This window comes from Haliotis rubra, unplaced genomic scaffold (genome assembly GCF_003918875.1).
Source record: "Haliotis rubra isolate DU_JTF1 unplaced genomic scaffold, ASM391887v1 Scf105, whole genome shotgun sequence".
Classification (NCBI taxonomy): domain Eukaryota; kingdom Metazoa; phylum Mollusca; class Gastropoda; order Lepetellida; family Haliotidae; genus Haliotis; species Haliotis rubra.
The window spans coordinates 475,778-495,470 of record NW_025764948.1 but is presented as its reverse complement, the minus strand read 5'-3'; the positions used below and the strand labels follow the sequence as shown (position 1 = coordinate 495,470).

Here is a 19,693-nt window from a genome sequence, read left to right as displayed (position 1 = left end):
GGCTCCACTGGCCAGACTTATCGGCAGGAATTTTGAATTCCAAGATGATAATGCCAGACCACATCGTGCCCAAGTAATCACCGCTTATTTCGACGAGGGAATATAGACATTGGACTGGCCCTCTAAATCCCCAGACATGTCCCCAATTGAGCATCTGTGGGACGTTCTCGGCCGGAGGGTGTATGCCAGGGACCCCGCACCCGTCAACATGGCCCAGCTTGGGGTAGCTCTTCAGGCGGAATGGAGGGCAATATACTATGGGCAACCAGCGGAGGTTAGTCAACAGTATGCCATCAAGGTGTCATGTATGTGTCGCCTAACATGATGGACACACCAGATATTGAACTTCACACCCAAAACTGACTTTGTGGACATTTAGAGCAATTATACATTCACTGTGATTTTATCAGTTCCCTTATTTTTGGTCGGTAGTATAGATGACCCAGTTAATCTGCATCAACAGAACAACAAGACAGAAACTTCTCACAATCTTTATTCTGTTCATCACTTGCTTGATAACGGAGTTTGAATCTACACTGAAACTTCGCTCCCACTGTAATAAAGAAGTTGTTCTACCACAATGTTCCAACTTCAAACTGCCTCTCAAAGAAGAAACACCTGGTCCCTTATACTTACTTACCTTATTAAGTCAGACAAAGTATTTTCTCAATATAAAAGTCTGGATCAGATATTCCAGTGATCAATAGCATGACCATCATCTATGCAATTGGGAAATGATGACGTGTCAACCATCCTGTTAGTCTTGTCTTAAGACAAGCATGGGTTACTGAAGATAAATTCTAACCCACGTGTGTATGATAGACATGAATAGTAGGTAGATAACATATGCAAGAAATCCGTATTTTTACCGTATTTCCGTAGGGCAAAGGAAATGTTGGTCATGACTTCTTGATACACCCTGGATTTACTTTAAGCCATCATTATTCACACAAAGTTGTATTTTTATCCAAAAAGTGTTTTTTGAGAATACACAATGATTTGTGCAAAATACGATCCCTTCATTCAGTGGCACATACACAGCAAATGTCTGATTCAGTAGCCAGGAATGAATACAAGATCAGTTTCAGGATCACCTGTGGTCACAGGCACAGGCCCTCGTGTCTTTGCGAGGATTAAAGATGTTAAAAAAATAAAACATTTGAAATGACCCCCGACTCGAAATGCTTCACAGTACAATGCATTATGACAAGGCCGGATACTTCGGTGTACCTGCCTGCTTTGCCAATCGCTACGCTACCATCGCATGCAATGGATTAAAACTTAATGTGAACATAATCATGGATGATTGGCCTATTGAGCTCCACTCATGACACCTACCAATTCTTTATTGTTATTTCTGCAAGTCGATTGAAACCCGATTTTCACTCTCAACTAAACGATCTTGACACAAATGGATGACGATGTGTCCGCACAAAACGGGGGTGTGGTCAAAGCAAGCCATCACGGTAAATAGCAAACATAAATGCCAGAGAATAACCAGTCTCAATTATCCAAGGAACAGATTGTACTAAGAAAATCAGTGATGACACACGATGTTTGTGGACAATATGAGCATATCTTGACCTACTGGTAGGATGCACCTCTCTTGCAAAGTGCATAACAGCATGAGTCAGTCAGAAACTCCTCTTATGAAAACAAGTTTTAGAAATTTGATTAAAGAAATGTGTATCAAGAAAACAGTGAGAAACACTTGATCTTCAATATGTTTATTTCATTCATTCTCATGTATTTGGAAATATTCTTAAAATCATTCTAAAATTATATTTTTAAAGAGCAAAAAATTTCAATCTAAATCTATATTACTTTGGAGCTCTTAAAACTACTGGCACCTTAGTCAGGTTGAGTGGCCATATTACTTGGAGTTTGTCAGTCTTACAACCTGTCCTTCACTGCAGCAGCTCAGTGTTCTGTGACTGTTGATCAAACCAGGAGCAACACAGAGTTAGCTCCCCTGCCATGTTGGCTACCCTGTGACAGCAAGCTGACTGTGCTAACGGCTAAATTAACTACATTCAGCAATGAGGACCTAATCTGTCAAAATTGTAGTGTGACAGGGTGTTTAAGGTTTATCTTTCCCTACATACTTAAGGTAATGGGGAGATTCCTTTAAGACACATGGGCTAGTGTTTGGGGATAAAGCTATAAATACTTGTCATCTGGGGTTAGCTTAAGCAGAGACCTGTCTCATAATAGATGGTCTCTGCAGGCCCTAAATAAGGCACCTCGGTTCAGGACAAGGGTCTCCCCTAGCATTGGTCCAGAGGAAAGATCTACTGATAAGAGAGAGGGACTAAGCCTTAGTCTAGGGTCGCCCCAGCATGAGAGTTTAAGACAAAGACAGAGTGGGTGTGAGAGCAGAGAGAGAGAGAGAGAAGCTAAACTGAGTGGCTGCTCCATGTGCTTCATCACACAGAAAGTTATGGAATACAGAATGAACTGGATACTCTCTTGTGTGATATGTTGGTAGACGAACCCCCAATTGGTCACAGTGAGAAAGACTTCCGTCTGTATCCCACTTCTAGTCAAATCATAGTCAAATCAAAGTACCTGAATATATCTATATCTTTTTCCTGATACATTCAGCTGAAATAGTGTATGTATACTACTCAAACAAGTTAAGGAACATCAGATTTGTTCATACATATGACTACAGCTGGTGGGTAACACAGTATTCTCACAATGGTCTTGGTTTGAGTAGTATACAGTGATCACATGTTATTTGATCAGCCATTTAAATTAGAATGAGTAAAGGGGTTATAATTATATGTAGTTCTAATTTGGGAGATAAGATCATCACAGCAAGTGGATTGTCCCAGTACACTTCATGATGCAACAACTCTATATCACACTCAGCCCGTTCATATATTCACAGGGACACTCCAGACACGATCCGCAGCAGATGTGAGCAGTGAGTGAACTATACCAGGGTTAGACAGCATCACTAGTCCACCTGCCTGCTAGTAAATTCTGGAAGTGATAATCTTTTTCTCTTACAATCTAGCTGTGCACGAACTATAAGTGAGCTGTGGACTAGTTTTAAGCCTTGTGTCTGCCCCTGGTTACTGTAGCATGTGCCAGAAGGTTTTGAGGACACATGCCCAAAGAGGTCATCTTCTTTATCACAAGCTGTGCCCAACAGACTCAAAGAAATATAACTAAACTTGATCTGTGTACTACTGGCAAAATTTGCAGACAAATAGTGAGCCATGTTGTCATAGTAGCCTGCAGATTCAACAAGAAACGGTGGTTGATGGTGTGACCCAAACATGATGATTGGGAAACATATGTGAAACAGCCATTTCATATTCATGTCACCCTGGGATGTTTTAATACAATATTTGTTCCAGAAATTACTGACAGAACTAATAGTAATAACTTAAAGTAATTGTTCATCTTTTTTTCCTGAGAAGAGCTTGTAGGTCTTGTAGCCGTGATGAATCAGGTGGTGGCAGATCCTCTGAGAAGTTCCCCAGTATGACCAGTACTGAAATCTGGAGCCCTTTCTGGACCCGACTTCAGCAGATGAATGTCATCAAGCTCTTTGTTCAGGACAGAGCTTCAGCCAGTATTCTAACCAGATATGACCAGATTTTCTTCAGGACGGAACTTCAGCTTGTGTTCTAACTAGATATGACCACACTCTCTTCATGGCTTCCTTATTGAAGCATTTTCTCCCTGAGGCCGCCTTCTTCCTCTGCCTCCTTCTCTTCTTCATCATCCCTCAGAGTTAAAGCAACTTCAGCAACCTCAACATCAGCCCCGTTGCCTTTTGGTGTCTGATTCAGCAACCGTGGCCCACTAATGGACACAATGGCTGCCCCAAGGGGTGCCGTCACCAAAATGGATAACACAGCCAGTTGTAAAACCTGAATGTGTAACACATCAACCCCACAGCAGGATATCAATTTGAATTCAAATTTCAACACAGGATTCAAAACATGCAGTAAATATGAAGGTAAAAGAATGAATGGAACAATTACAGAGGTTTAGTCAACATATCAGCAGGATGCATTTGAAAAATAGTATCCATAAAACATGAGCATATTACCAAGAAATCAATTTTAAGAAATCACACAACATAATGAGTGTAAATGACACAAAATGAAGACAAGGTAGATGCAAAAGCAGAAGTGATTTCAAAAGCAGCGAATGCATAAAAAAAAGTTGTGAATTCATAAAAAACATGATGAATACATATGTTGTAACAATATGCAAACAGAATAAACAAGCCATATACAGACGAGGTTTTCCAGGAATATCCAAGTGTGCCACAGTTGGAGATAAGATCATTGAAGGTCACAGATGGGTTGAAGGTCAAGTTGTTGTCCGGATCATCAGAAATGCAGAGTGGAAAGAAAAGGTGTTAATAAACATGATTTCAGAATGTTGTATACTCGTTACAATCACTAACAATCAATTATGAGTCAAAGTTTCATTATTGGTTATCCTCAGGGAAAACAGTTCAAATGATGCACCATAAAAATGGTGCCTAGATAATGCTGTTAGACATTACTGATACCTTTGATCATGCCTCAAATATATAACAGATAGAAATGGGTATGTTATAGTTCTCATATGAAAACACAAAGAAACCACAAATAGCAACGTATGCATTGATCTGTACAATAAAAGGTGATAATTCAATTTATAGTTCTGCCATTGGTCCTTTTGTGCACATATTTACATATTAGCATACTGACTGACTGAGTTTTGGTTTTATGCCGCTTTTAGCAATATTCCAGCAACATCACGGCGGGGGACACCAGAAATGGGCTTCACACATTGTGCCCATGTGGGGATTCGAATCCGGGTCTTCGGCGTGACGAGCCAACGCTTTAACCATTAGGCTACCCCACCGCCCCACATATTAGCATACACTATTCCATCAGTATGGACATATTATTTTTTGTTATTGTTAGGTGTGTTAATGTTGCTTTACAAAGAAAACCATAAAATTAAACATACCCAACTGAACATTCTGAGCGTGCAATGACCCACAGTGAGTGTTGCATGCTGAACAATGTTATGACAGTATCACAAGCTGAGACAAGCACCGATACACTTAGAAGATTGATCAAAAGAAGGGTGCTTATTACAACACAACAAAAAATTCATATCAAACTGTAGAGAGCACAGTAGCCAACTTAAAAACCCTGGAAGATGTAAATCTACCTGGGGTAGCATGTCGGAAGCAACAGTACTGCAAGTCCTGCAATGGTGCTCTAACTTCAGATGCTGATGGTCTAGGACTTTTTGTCATTTCTTAAAAGTCAAATCAATGATATCCTCGTCTCATTGTCAAACACTGACAGGTTTTATATGCTATAAATGTCCAACTTATTCTATACATGACATATGGCTGAAATACTGCCTGAAAACTGGAAAAGATAGATTTGGACAATAAGTAATCGCAACTATGATCAGTTTATAGTCAAGATGACAATGGGTACATTTTTTTAAAGGAATGTTAGAAAATAATCAAAACTTAAGCTGAAAGTAAAGTACAAAACCAAAAAATCAGTGGAAGCAAAGTATCGGCTGTGCTGAAAGTGACACAAAACAGTTAATGGCGCACATGAAGTGTTAAAGCCAAAACTGAAATAAGCAAGAATGCAATCAGTGGTAAATGTATATCTCTGCATGTACACACTTGTTACAACATAAAGCATGCTAAAAACCAAACAAGGGAGTACTATTCTTAAGCTGAACGTTTTGGTTTGTCCTTCCTAATGAGTGTATCAGCAAGCACAATATACGGTGAACAGTTAGTGTTAAGCCTTGGCCCTGACATTAGTTATTCAACTTTCCAACCATTCTTGTGCTAAGTTAAGAAATAAAACACAAAATGCATGAAATGGTCAAACAATAAGCAACAACATCAACCCCACCTATGACCAATCATTAGTCCCACTTCCCTTCCCAATCCCAGCATGCAATGTTTATGGACCCTCATACAAAAGGGAGACAATTCTTACTGACCTGTTTGCCTAAATTCTCCAGCTCTGGTTTTCCTTCAGAAACAGCCATTTCATAGGCTTTGGCACCAATAGCAGCCTGCAGAAAAACAATACTTATTTCAAAACAACATATTCATACAGTTCTTTGAAAGTAGTATCGTTTAGATTACAAACACTAGAATGTAAATGTGAATGCTAACAATACATTACAGTCCTTTCTTGTACATGTCTTTGGGATCCATGTCAGATCTGTTTCCAAAATAATGGAGCTGAGATCTAAAATTGTTATGGAATAAAACAAAGTGAAGCAGAAATCAAATTGTGGAGATTAATTTAGCCAAAAGCGTCTCCAAACAGCTAAATCACAACTCACAAACACAATTTGCATTCCCAGGTCATTCACTAGTGTGGACACCTATTCCCCTCATTCTCAGACCAATGTGGGGAAAATAGCCATTTAAATCAAGGTCCATTTGTTACCAAATACAAAGCTCTGACAAATCACCAGAGAATGATCACTGACGTATCGTCTGCTGCAATCAGTCACCCACCCACCTGGACTGTAGCTTTGGGAAGCCATGCAAATGGAATGAACATCCTCTCCTTTTTGTTGAGAGGGGTGAAGAACACTGCCAGGAAGGACACCACCATCCGTACTGCCAACCCGATTCCAAGAGTGGCTAGGCCAAGACCTAAGGAATACAACACATCTGGATAAATAACTCAGAAGCACTACAGCAGGAGATCCTCTTATCAAATAATTAAACAAAGCTAATAATTGTGGTCTTGTTGATATTCTCCACACAAATCTACTGATGTTGTTCATGTTTATGTTCTCTACACAGCAGAACCTACCAATGGTGTTCTTGTCAATAGTCGCGATCTCCACCTCAGCTCCAATCAGACCAAACAGTAATGGTTGAAAGATCATCCATAAGACTCCCACCACACCCTCAATCGGATTCTGGAAACATTCAATTTCACGACATCACAATCCCAAAACGTCTGCTGCAATGTCAATAAACATGCAAACACATAAGAACCTCTCTCCATAAGAAGCAAGAGATAAACGTTCTTTCTAACAAGCAAACCTTACAAACACATGGCAAGTGATGAACATATGGACACACAATACTAGGGTTTCAGAGCCTGAAGAGAGAATATCAGTCTCAATAGAAAGGAAGTGGACAAATGTTCTAAATGAATTAGTTACTGACTCACCTGTTCACCCTCCTTGAACTCTTTCCTCCATTTCAGTGCAGCCACAAATCCGAGAGTGAGGCACCCCAGGGGCCCAGACCCCGCCCACTTGAGGTAAGTGGAGAGGAAGATGGCCATCAGACCGAACCCAACCAACATCACGGACCGAAACAACACCAGGTTTTTCTGCAACAACATTGAAGTCTGTAATCCTCAACTCACACTGTTCTCTGTATATATTGACTCTTTATGGTCCCGGATTTAACGTACTCATTGGTCATCAACGGTTATTGTTTTTACCCAGATTTCCCTCCCTCCAGCTTCTGGACTGAAATTATGGGATGGAAGATTGTATTATATAATTGATGCTCTCATCTAGATTAACTTATCACAAGTCTCAGGTAAGCTGTTCTCACACATCTCAGCACCAAATCACTAGGGGACCATTCATAAATTATGGCTAGGGTGGGTGATGATGATGAATATGGAGAAGCATGTAAAATGTGGACCCGCCTGCATGTCAAGTACGAAATCAATGTCTTCCTCCCCCCTCCCCAGAACAAATTAGGTAACCCCCCTTAAAATCATCATCAGCCCCCTTCACCATAAATCAAATTATGAACGGTCCCAAGGTAAAATAATGTGGACTGAATATAGATGCACAGGCAGAGATAATATTGTGGAATCTGTTGACATAACCATAAAACAGCTCAAACAGGGACATTTGATAAAGAACTGCCTTCCTTTCTCACATTGATACTTCTACTGGTCATGTGATCTCCTAGTTCTGTGAAGGAATGGGAGGAGGTGCCAAATAACACACATTCAAATGAGACAAACAGATGAAAATGTGATGACTGCATATTTTTTTATGGTTATGTTTTCCACCATCTTTTGTATGTAATGTTATCTGTAGACTATGCATAGCCATGACCACTGTCACAGTTCCTAAATGCCATTGCTAGGATTAGGTTTGTGCATTTACTTTAAAACCGGGTGTCAGCCTTTCTGAAGGAATATCATTTACGTATAGTTGAACACATTCACACATCATAACTACTGTCTGTTCATTTTGCATGAGTGACCAGGTACATAACTCTTCTGTCTAACCAGGCCTGATGTCTAAATTGGACAGAGACTCCAGTCTCAATCAGTGTGGACAGATTCAACTCTTCAACTCTTCAACAATCTTTCATGTTTTTTAAATGAGATCACTTGCAGTTACACGTATTCTACTGGTGTTAATGGATTGTAACTTATTACGATTTGAAATGATGCATGAACAGTCCTTTACCCAGTCTTAACTTGAAACCTGAAGATTCAACATTACAACAACACATCTCTATAAAACAAAGACACCTTTGTATTTCAGGTACAGTGCATAGTTTAAATATTACCATATTTACATGAACCAGTAATGAGGAGGAGGTGTACACCAGGGTCAACTTACACTGCTGCGTTGTGGGAAGTACCAGAGTATGACCCCAGCCACAACACCCAGGGCGACGCCCACCACGGCTTCCAAGGGGCCCTTCAGCAGGGTCCACACCAAGTTGCCTAGAGGTAAACAGAACAGTGCATGGCCAGTGAAAATTCAGGAGCAGTTAGATAGTAAACTAGATCCTGCATACAGCAATAAGGTAACAAATGAATGGACAAGTTTTCTGTTAATAACACATAAACAATTATAATGTGTGGATAAGAAATCAGATCTGGAAAGGACAAACCAGTGCTTCATAATGTCCTGATCCCTGGCAATGAGGGGACATAACTTGCCACATCGAACTGTAACCATCAACTGCCACTTGTCAATGGTTTCACACATTGAGGATCCCTGGCAATGATGGGACATAACTAGCCACATCGGACTGTAACCATCAACTGTCACTTGTCAATGGTTTCACACAGAGAGGATCCCTGGCAATGATGGGACATAACTTGCCACATCACACTGTAACCATCAACTGTCACTTGTCAATGGTTTAACACAGTGAGGATCCCTGGCAATGATGGGGCATAACTAGCCACATCACACTGTAACCATCAACTGCCACTAGTCAATGGTTTCACACAGTGAGGATCCCTGGCAATGATGGGACATAACTAGCCACATCACACTGTAACCATCAACTGCCACTTGTCAATGGTTTCACACAGTGAGGATCCCTGGCAATGATGGGACATAACTAGCCACATCACACTGAAACCATCAACTGTCACCATCAACGGTCACTTGTCAATGGTTTCACACAGTGAGGATCCCTGGCAATGATGGGACATAACTAGCCACATCACACTGTAACCATCAACTGTCACTTGTCAATGGTTTAACACAGAGAGGATTCCTGGTTAAAACTGGTTCCAGTTACCTATGACAGTTTTAAGAGGTGCTCATAGCACAAATCACTGATTCATATTCATTTATTTACAGACAGGAATATTGCTTCATTATTCTCAAGTGCAGTGTTAAACATAAAACGCATTTTAAATGGTCCTTAAGACAAGCACAAGTTCATGAGGATCTATTCAACCCTGCAGTCCCAGAGATTCTGAGGTCCGAGGGTGACTGTTATTAAACTGTGTCATCAATATAAGTTATCAAGTCTGGATCCGATGAATCTGTATTTGGGAACACATATATGAAACTGTTGAAGAGTGTAGTCAGACAAGGTACGCACCTTGTGAGAAGGCAATACCCATCACAACACCGAAGCCAGTGATGGCAAGAACATCATCAATACTGGCCGCTCGCGATGACGAGGGTGGGGATGCCCTTGTCCACTCCATACCCCTGTTCCTGCAATGCCAGCAGACAAGGGACCACCACCGCTGGGGACACTGCAGCAATCACAAACCTGAAACACACATTATGTAATTTTTTTAGTAAAATTGATATTTTATACTTATCCTGACTCATGCTTATTTGCTTTCTCTTCCTTCTATTCCTTCTATGCGAATGGTAGTGGAACACTTGAATCCCTTGTAGTTCCCTGAAGAGGACGTAAAAGTTCTCTCACCCACGAGTTGCCTCCCTTTTCCCGTCATGTGACCTGCCATTCTTGTCACTCTCTCCTGAAGCCCATGCACCTTGGTGGCTGGAAAACCCGAAGTGTCTTCTGCGGGGAGGCTGGGAGGGCTTGACATCATGAGTCAGGATAAGTATAAAATATCAATTTTACTCAAAAAATTACATATTTTTCCTTATCCTGACTCATGCTTATTTGCTTCCAGTATCCGACGGATTGGTGGTGGGTCAAGCCACTTCGTGGATTCATCAGCTGTCCTTAGATACGTTCTGTATTCCCCAAATGGGAACTGTGTAACAGCACTTCCTGGATCCTGTTCTTCTAACTTCCGCTGTCAGCTAAGGGGGACCACATCTTGTCATACTTCTCTAAAACAAGTGAATCTTTTTAGATTCATGTGGATTTCAGATATACTAGTATCTTCTTACTAGTTATCTATAAACAACCCATAGATTATGATAAGATCGTTACCATAAATGAGTTGCGACCCCTTATCGTATAGGTAAGTCTTAATCAGTCCTGCTAATCTGGTGTAGACGGAGCGCATGGACTCTCAACCAAAACTCTCCAGAGTGAAGGTTATCAACAAGTCAACGTGATAAAGGGTGAGATTCCCAACTCAGCGCCTTTGTGGAACCGTTAGTTGTAGTGCTACAACAAGTAGCCCAAACTGGTGAATGCCAGAGACGTCCTCGGCGGTGATGTCTCTAAGGTAGAGGTTGGCAAACTCCGTGTCCGACTCCCAAAAGCAGCCCTCCATTATAGCTGATATCTAGCAGCTTCCGTGCAGAGCGAGTGTGGACGCTAGTGCTCTGACTTCGTATGGGTTGGAAGCTCTTGGAGGTTCTAGTCCTGCTGCTTTGTCAGCTCACATTCAAAATAATATTGTTGTCTTCGAGACTTCTACAGTCTTGTCTGCTGACAAAAGGGGATGAATAGGCGCTTGGTTACCCATGTCGAATCTAGTTCGTCCAAAGTCCAGCGCATATATCTCTGACATCCGAGCTGCCGAGGCTAAGGCGAGGATCCCAAACTGGTGCTCTGAATTTCTTCTGCTGGTCTTCTAGCTTGAAGGAGCATAGTAGAGCAAGTAGTTCTGGCACTTTCGTCAGCTTGATGCTTATCTTCATCATGACGACTGTACTGATAGCTGCCAGGTATGTAGATAATGTCGAATCTTTCAATCGTCTCATATATCTAAAGTGACATAGATATTCCGATATTTGAGAATGATTCACTTTCATTGCTGTGAAGCCTTTCCGCGCACTGCTAACTGTTCAACTCTCTGCCACTTGTCGTCGTACAAGTTGATCTGCGTAGTACTAGGGTTACTCCTTTCACTGCTCTGGCGGAGTATCCTCTTTTCTTCGAGCAAATCTAGACACGATCCTTACGTGTAGCTGGAACGTTAACAGGTTCCCCATGAGCTTGCTTGGTGTGCAGATGTACGAACAGGTTCGTCCACTCTGGTAGTTTCATGGTTGGACTTCCGAGTTCTTCTATAAGAATCTGGGAACCAGACTCTCTCTCTGGCCAGTAGAGTGCGACCAAAGTCAATTGTAGCACTTGGGTCTGCTTGATCTTCAATAGTACTTGAAGTAGTAGAACCGGTGGTGGGAACGCGAACATGCGGTTAGTCCTTCCCAGGATATGCTCAGTGCATCTGTTGCCCAGGCTTGAGGATCTGGTACTGGTGAGACGAATGTCTGTAGTTGTTTGTTGAACCTTGTGGCGAACAGGTCTATGAAGGGAGAACCTCTTTCCATTATGATGAGCCGGAACTTCTCTGAGTGGAGCATCCATTCCATGAGTGATGGATGAAGTGGGCGAGATGGAGCCTCTGCTAGCATGTTGATTGCAGCTTTCATCTCTAACTGGTTGATGTGACGATGTTGTTCTTGTTTCAACCACTTCCCTGATGCCACTTCATTGTCGAGATGCGCGCTCCCCATCTTTGTAGTAAAGTATCTATGTAGAGGTGCGTGTCGAAGACCGGCTCTTCTAAATAGGTCCCTCTGCAGATATTCGACTTGTGAGTCCACCAGAACAGATACGTCTTGAGACTGGTAGAAAAATCACGTCCGTGCTGTCCAGGTGTCTTGCCAGAAATCGTTGCATCGGACACAGTTGAAGTCTCCCTCTGCAAGTCAAGTCTTGGTCTGAAGTGAGTAGACCAAGGAGGTACTGCCATGTTCGTAGAGGTAACGGAGAGATGACTGTTTCTGGAATCATGGCTTGAATCTTGACTCATCGATTGACAACAAATCTTGCTAACTGCAACGCTTCCACCAGATACACAGCACAACGCCTGTTTGTTGTCGAGGCGCGCTCCAATCAGCTGATTACTCATGTAAAACAGTTATATGGTTGAGGTAATTCCAACCAGGTACATGCTTCTGCGGTTAAGAAGATGTTATTACCGGAATCTCGATGATATGCAGCAATGATGCATCATTCTTCGTCTTCAAATCGCCAACGATCTATGTTGAAAGCGAGCTGACATCGATGTGAAGTCTATTTATAGTAGACTGGTTCCCGCGAACAGAAACCATCTGTCACTTGTTACTGCGAGCCCCCAGATAAAGAACTTTTAATCTGCTGTCAGAAGAAGACCTCTATGCATCCCGTGAAGACGATGGAACCACGTTGTACACTGCTATCTAGACTGTAGATGAAGTCTTTCCACGTTGGAAGGGTTGACTTCCTGGTACGTGAACTGCGACCACCTTCTGCGCAGGGCGTTGTCTCTCATGGACCAATCAGATTCCAGCTATGTGACGTCACCGGTGTTGCAGCAAATTGATCATCATGAAATCTTGTGCAGTCGTTGGTTCCTTCGTCATCACTCGGTCTTGTCCGTAACCTCGCTTATTCGGCTTGTCCCAGAATAACACAAGTGAACACGGATGTAGTTGGTTGAGTAAAAGCGAGAGAAATTATTATCCACTTAGTGCTGATGTAAGTAGACTATCACTCTGGCAGTTGCGTCTATATTCTTCAACTTCTTATTATTGGGCAGCTGTCGTAACTGCATCGTCTCACCGATGAATACTGTGTGTGAACGTAATCGTTGGTCTTAAATTCTAGATGAACGTCTACTTCGCCGGGGGTATGATGTCTTTTTTAACCGACCTAAACTCTGGTTCGATGGGCGGGATCGTGAGAGAGCCGAAATCCTCATTCAACATCTTGTACGATTACTTCATTCGCTCTTTGGATGGAGGGGCAGTGGGGTAGCCTAGTGGTTAAAGCGCTGGCTATTCGTCCGCGCTCGAAATCCTTCGATTCACACACAATGTGTTAAGCCCATTTCTGGTGTCCCCCTGCGTGATATTGCTTGAATATTGCTAAAAGCGGCGAAAACTAAACTCAGTCAGTCTCTTTGGATGGAGACGCTAAAGTCCAGACCACTCGTGATCCAGGATGTAACTTCCGAATCCGAAAGGATGCCATCACTTTCTTCATCTGATTCTCGCTCTGACTGATTTCATGAGTGCATTCACGAAAGTGTGCATTCGCGAGTGCATTCGGTTACCGGCATTACCAGCAGTGACTTGAGATGACTTCCTCTCCTGGTCTATCGCTCGTCTATAGATATAAGATAAATAATGATTAAATTGCAAATCTGATAATTTAATACAGTATCTGCAACGCAAGCTGGAAGAACATGGATTAATGCATGACGGGCATTGGGGGAGAAAACTCAGCCGCTGATAGACGGTACCTGCAATCACTACAAGATTTCATCAAATGTAAACAAACTACACTATGATGAATAAATGTCACAAAATATGAATAATTTTTCCAAAATTTTGGCATACGATGAAAACTAAATATAACCAAAATCATACACAGCTTAATTTGAATACAGGATCTAAATATTTAAGGATATGGTGCCGTATACACGGGACTCTAGTGCTCACCCAACCATCCGCTTGGGCGATGAAGGAGAGAGTGACAAGGTGGTGGTGGAATTGGGTTTAATGTTGTGCTTGAGAATGTTTCGCTCATATGACGAAGAGAGTGTCAAGGATGGCAGGTCACGTGACTGTTGCGTGGGAAAAGGGAGGCAACTCGTGGGTGAGAGAACTTTTACGTCCTCTTCAGGGAACTACAAGGGATTCAAGTGTTCCACTACCATTTGCATAGAAGGAATAGAAGGAAGAGAAAGCAAATAAGCATGAGTCAGGATGAGGAAAAATAAACATACTTTATGTGACCACTGCTTTAATATGTGCTGAACTATATTCACATACTTGCTCACTCTCATTCACACTCTGAAACAAAAAGTATTGTTACCCATCAATTGTTACCCAAACTGGATACATACCATCTTGACAATACTTTACACCTAGAGTTACCTCCCTTAACAGTTTGATGTCTTCAAATACAAGAACACTTTGTTCACCTACGTGGAATACAACGCACTGCATTTATCATGTTGTAGCAGAAATGTATTTACCTGCACATGAAGTCCCATTGCCATGTATTTCACCTGCACATGAAGCCCAATCTCCCTCTATTTCACCTGCACATGAAGCCCAATCTCCCTCTATTTACCTGCACATGAAGCCCAATCTCCCTCTATTTACCTGCACATGAAGCCCAATCTCCCTCTATTTACCTGCACATGAAGCCCAATCTCCCTCTATTTACCGAACATGATGATTTACTCCGCCCAATCTCCCTCTATTTACCTGAACATGAAGCTCAATCTCCCCATTTACCTGAACATAAAGCCCAATCTCCTCTCCTGGAACCTGCACATGAAGCCCAATCTACCTCTATTTACCTGAGCATGAAGCCCAATCTCCCTCTATTTACCTGCACATGAAGCCCAATCTCCCTCTATTTACCTGCACATGAAGCCCAATCTCCCTCTATTTACCTGCACATGAAGCCCAATCTCCCTCTATTTACCTGCACATGAAGCCCAATCTCCCTCTATTTACCTGCACATGAAGCCCAATCTCCCTCTATTTACCTGCACATGAAGCCCAATCTCCCTCTATTTACCTGCACATGAAGCCCAATCTCCCTCTATTTACAGTCCGTTTGAGACAAAATGATACCGATGAATTGCAAACTAACACAAAACAAATAGACATAAAAGAATCAAACCAACACGGAATGCAATAAAAAACCAGACCAACTCTAGATTAAAAATTGCATAATTTTTGTCACAAAAGATGTTGTTTAAGAAACTGTCATCATTCCAAGTTTCTTACAAGGGCGCATTGGCAACTAAAGGAACAAAAAGCGAAAATGAGATGCGATGCATTAGTGGCGTCCAGAGACATGTGATTACTGCTGATTGACAAAGTGAGAGAAAATGAAAGTCTATAATTTACAAAGTCTATGATTTCTTCAAGGATGAAATGACTGTGCAGCTGGGTGCGTGTCATCTCACCAGCTCAAAAATTTGTTGAGAACCCGTTAACGACGCAAGTGCAACTCGCTTTTCGCTGTTCCTTTAGTTGCCAATGCACCCTTGTAACAAACTGGGAAAATGCACAGATAAATGATGACAGTTTCTTAAACAACTTTATTATTTTGTGACACAAAATTATGCAATTTTTTCTAAAGTTGGTCTGTTGTTTCTCATTGCACTCCGGTTGGTTTGATTCTTTTATGTCTATTTGTTTTGTGTTAGTTTGCAATTCATCAGTATCATTTTGTCTCAAACGGACTGTACCTGAACATGAAGCCCAATCTCCCTCTATTTACCTGCACATGAAGCCCAATCTCCCTCTATTTACCTGCACATGAAGCCCAATCTCCCTCTATTTACCTGCACATGAAGCCCAATCTCCCTCTATTTACCTGCACATGAAGCTCAATCTCCCCTATTTACCTGCACATGAAGCCCAATTTCCCTCTATTTACCTGCACACGGCCCAATCTACCTCTATTTACCTGCACAAAAAGCCCAATCTCCCTCTATTTACCTGCACACGAAGCCCAATCTCCCTCTATTTACCTGCACATGAAGCCCAATCTCCCTCTATTTACCTGCACATGAAGCCCAATCTCCCTCTATTTACCTGCACATGAAGCCCAATCTCCCTCTATTTACCTGCACATGAAGCCCAATCTCCCTCTATTTACCTGCACATGAAGCCCAATCTACCTCTATTTACCTGCACAAAAAGCCAAATCTCCCTCTATTTACCTGCACACGAAGCTCAATCTCACCCTATTCACCTGCACATGAAGCACATGAAATAAAGCTCCCGTGTATTTACTCAAGCAGATGCTACCAAGCTTTGGTCCAATGCATTTATCAAAGCTTGAAGCACCACTCATGTGTATTTACCCCCACATGAAACCACCCACCCATGTATATACCCAAGCATGAAGGCAGCTCTTGTGTATTTACTGTGTGCGTGAGCATGCATGTATTTAACCACACATGAAACATCGCTCCCACGATAATGAAATCCACTTCCCGTGTATTTACCCGAAAGCATAAAGCCCCATTCCCGTGTATTTACCCGAGCATGAAGCCCCATCCCTGTGTATTTACCTGAGCATGAAGCCCCATTCCTGTGTCTTTACCCAAGAATGAAGTCCCATTCCTGTATTTACCCGGGCATGAAGCCCCATCCCTGTGTATTTACCCGAGCATGAAGCCCCATTCCCAGTATTTTTACCAAGAATGAAGCCCCATTCCCGTATTTACCCGAGCATGAAGCCCAATTCCCGTGTATTTACCCGAGCATGAAGCCCCATTCCCAGGGAAATCCAAGCAGGAGATGTGCTGCAACTGCATCAGCAACCGTCTCCATCAGACACGGTGAGAAGGCCAGCCTGAAGACGACAAAAGAGAGCTTCCTGAGAGCAGACGGGTCAAGCCCGAGTCCGGCTCGCAGTAGGATGATGCCCAGAGCCATATTCCTGGAACATAAACGTCATAACATTAACATCACTAGGAAAAGCGCTGACATGTTAGCTTCTCAGAACTGTACTGAAGGCTTAGAAACTATGAATGTTCAGTTGGTTCCAAATCAAAATTTATTTCCTCTCACTATCAACCTATTTCAACCTACAATTATTTCTAGTTACATAACCATAAACACTTAGCTGTTAAAAACATGAAACGTTTCTTGAATATGAATATACTATTTGTAATTTCTTCACATAGTGTTACAGCAGGCATGTAGCCAGTGATTACAACATACAATCTGGTCAAGGGTTAAACTTGCTGGACTTTTATTCAGGTACCCTAGAACTAATTTCCTTACTCTCTAAAATAATGCATTATATTCCTTACCCTGTTTTCAGTTTTCACATTTTGTTTGTTTTTAGAACAGATTGAACTACCCACCATTTTCCAGCAATGGTTTCCCTACAGGGAATCTGGGTAAGGATTGGTCCCATACATGCTATGCTGGTCATAAGAGGGAACTTAATGGGTCTGTTGATTGGACTTGATCAACTGGTTGATTGAGAGTCATCACATCCCAACAGCATGGATCATTACTTGTAATATCAATCTGACCCAGACCTAAATATATATGCAGGTCACCATGTTATAGCCAGTATCCTGCTTTCCTAACAACAAACAAACAGTGTGTGACAACCTACCGGGCTCCTGATGACCAGGCTGGGTGTATATCAGTGGAGATGGCAATGTGGGGAACATTTCGCAGGATTCCTCCTACAATCAACATGCCTGGAAGGAAAATAGCGCTTCATCATTAAAATGATTTATATTGGATATTTTTCTTAGTAGTTCCTTTAAAATCATAGCATTATCAGCATGATTTTCATTTCACTTTTCCAGCCTAGTTAGCTAATTTCATTCAATATATTAACACTTCAATCTTCTGAAAACACTGCCAAAATGTTCAAGCTAGCTAACTCAAGTCAAAGGACAGCTCAAGTCAAGAAAAATCGAGGGCACACATCATCACCATTTACAACTTACCTAGCAACGGTGGAAGGGGCAGGAAAGGGATGATGTTTTTAACCAGTGACACCAAATATCCACCAAACCAACAGGCAACAAACAACACAAGCAATGCAAACAGGTTGCCACCTGGAAGAGCCTCCGCCCCAGTCAATGAGATCAAGACTGCGAGCCACACCCCAAACATGAACAGCAACAGCAGAAAGCCTCCTACTTTCCCATGGGGCGGACACATAAAAAAATATTTCACTTTTTGACCAAGCGTGGCATTTTCTGGCAATGGATTGTAGTGTGTTTGAATGGGTTTGAAGGTCCTATGGCAGCAAGTCCGTAGAGCAAGGCACTTCTTTGGTTGTTCGGACTTTGGGAGTTCTTCTGTGACTTCAAGCTGCACCTCTCCATCTTGATCCATGGTTGCAGAGCCTTCCGAAAACATGTCAGTTTTTGACAGCTTAGCCGAGCTGTTATTGTGGCTCTGCATAGCTAGGCCGTCTGCTTCCTTGGCCTTGTTCACCTGCCCTTCTGACATGGCTGCTTACACAGTGTTTCTGTCACCTGACAACAAAAGGTATTGTGTTATGATTGTAAACCAGCAGAAATGGTCTGATTTAGGTTGAGGGGGTTCTAATTTTTTAGGATTTACAGATTAAATTATTCAAATATGTGGATCTGTCACAACAGATAGCTGGTATTTATTGCTTTTATGCTATTTTCCTCTATTTTGCCATATCTATATTTTACAGTAACATAAAATAAGATTTCAATTACAGTGAAACCTGTCTAAACAGGGACCGAAATAAACTGCTGGTTTAGACAGGGTGCCGGTGTAACAGGCCAAACTTTCCCCCTGGCCAAACCTTCCCCGGGGAAACTTTGGCCTAGGACAAACAGTAGTATATACAATGATTGTCCGAGATCAAGTCCAACAAAAGCCTCTGCAAAGCCTTATTTCACAAATAAGGCTTTGGTCGGACCCTTGATCCAGCTACCATTACCCCTACTATAAAAAAGTTTGAGGCGCTAGTGGGATACGAACCCCACATGTATACCTCACAGCTGCACCACTTAACCGACTGAGCTACCGGGGACATGGCTGAAGTATGTCGGTTTAACGGGTCTATCCTGGGATTGCATCATCCAAAGCTTGGCTACGTCTATAATAGCTCCACGTGCCGCTATGACACGTTGACATCGATGAAACAGTTTAATGTGAATCGCCTATGATCTCTTTGGTGTTCGTAATGAAGGCTTGCTGGGCTTTTTGTATCCCCTGTTCTATGTACTTTTTTTTCTCGTCCTCGCTGATAGCAGACTTACGAGACTTGGATCGAATCTCGTTTCATTTTGTTATATTTTGTGAGTTCAGAGAGGATTGAACGAAACTCCTCCTCTGAGATCTTACTGTCAGTGAGTGCCGTGGAAATACGCTCACTTACCGTGTTAAGCTTTGCTTCGGACAGAACTCTGATCTCGTCGTGTTTCAACGCCTTACGATGCAGTCTGCGTGATGCAAACTTAAGCACCAACCCTAACACCCCTGTCACCCCAGCTGTTATTTCGAGACCTAGCACTACAGG

At 42.1% G+C, this 19,693-nt stretch overlaps 1 protein-coding gene across 1 annotated transcript in view; it reads right to left on the bottom strand.

The window, feature by feature from the left end:
• LOC124275801 (sodium/hydrogen exchanger 9B2-like) overlaps positions 1 to 19,693 on the bottom strand; it is a 56,537-nt gene that overhangs the window by 10,090 nt on the left and 26,754 nt on the right. The window contains 10 exon segments of the mRNA XM_046711480.1: positions 6,001 to 6,075; positions 6,534 to 6,670; positions 6,834 to 6,942; positions 7,200 to 7,364; positions 8,629 to 8,735; positions 9,857 to 9,926; positions 9,928 to 10,033; positions 16,919 to 17,101; positions 17,792 to 17,879; positions 18,135 to 18,671. Of these exon segments, the coding sequence (XP_046567436.1) occupies positions 6,001 to 6,075; positions 6,534 to 6,670; positions 6,834 to 6,942; positions 7,200 to 7,364; positions 8,629 to 8,735; positions 9,857 to 9,926; positions 9,928 to 10,033; positions 16,919 to 17,101; positions 17,792 to 17,879; positions 18,135 to 18,645 (1,551 nt within the window). The 5' untranslated portion in view covers positions 18,646 to 18,671.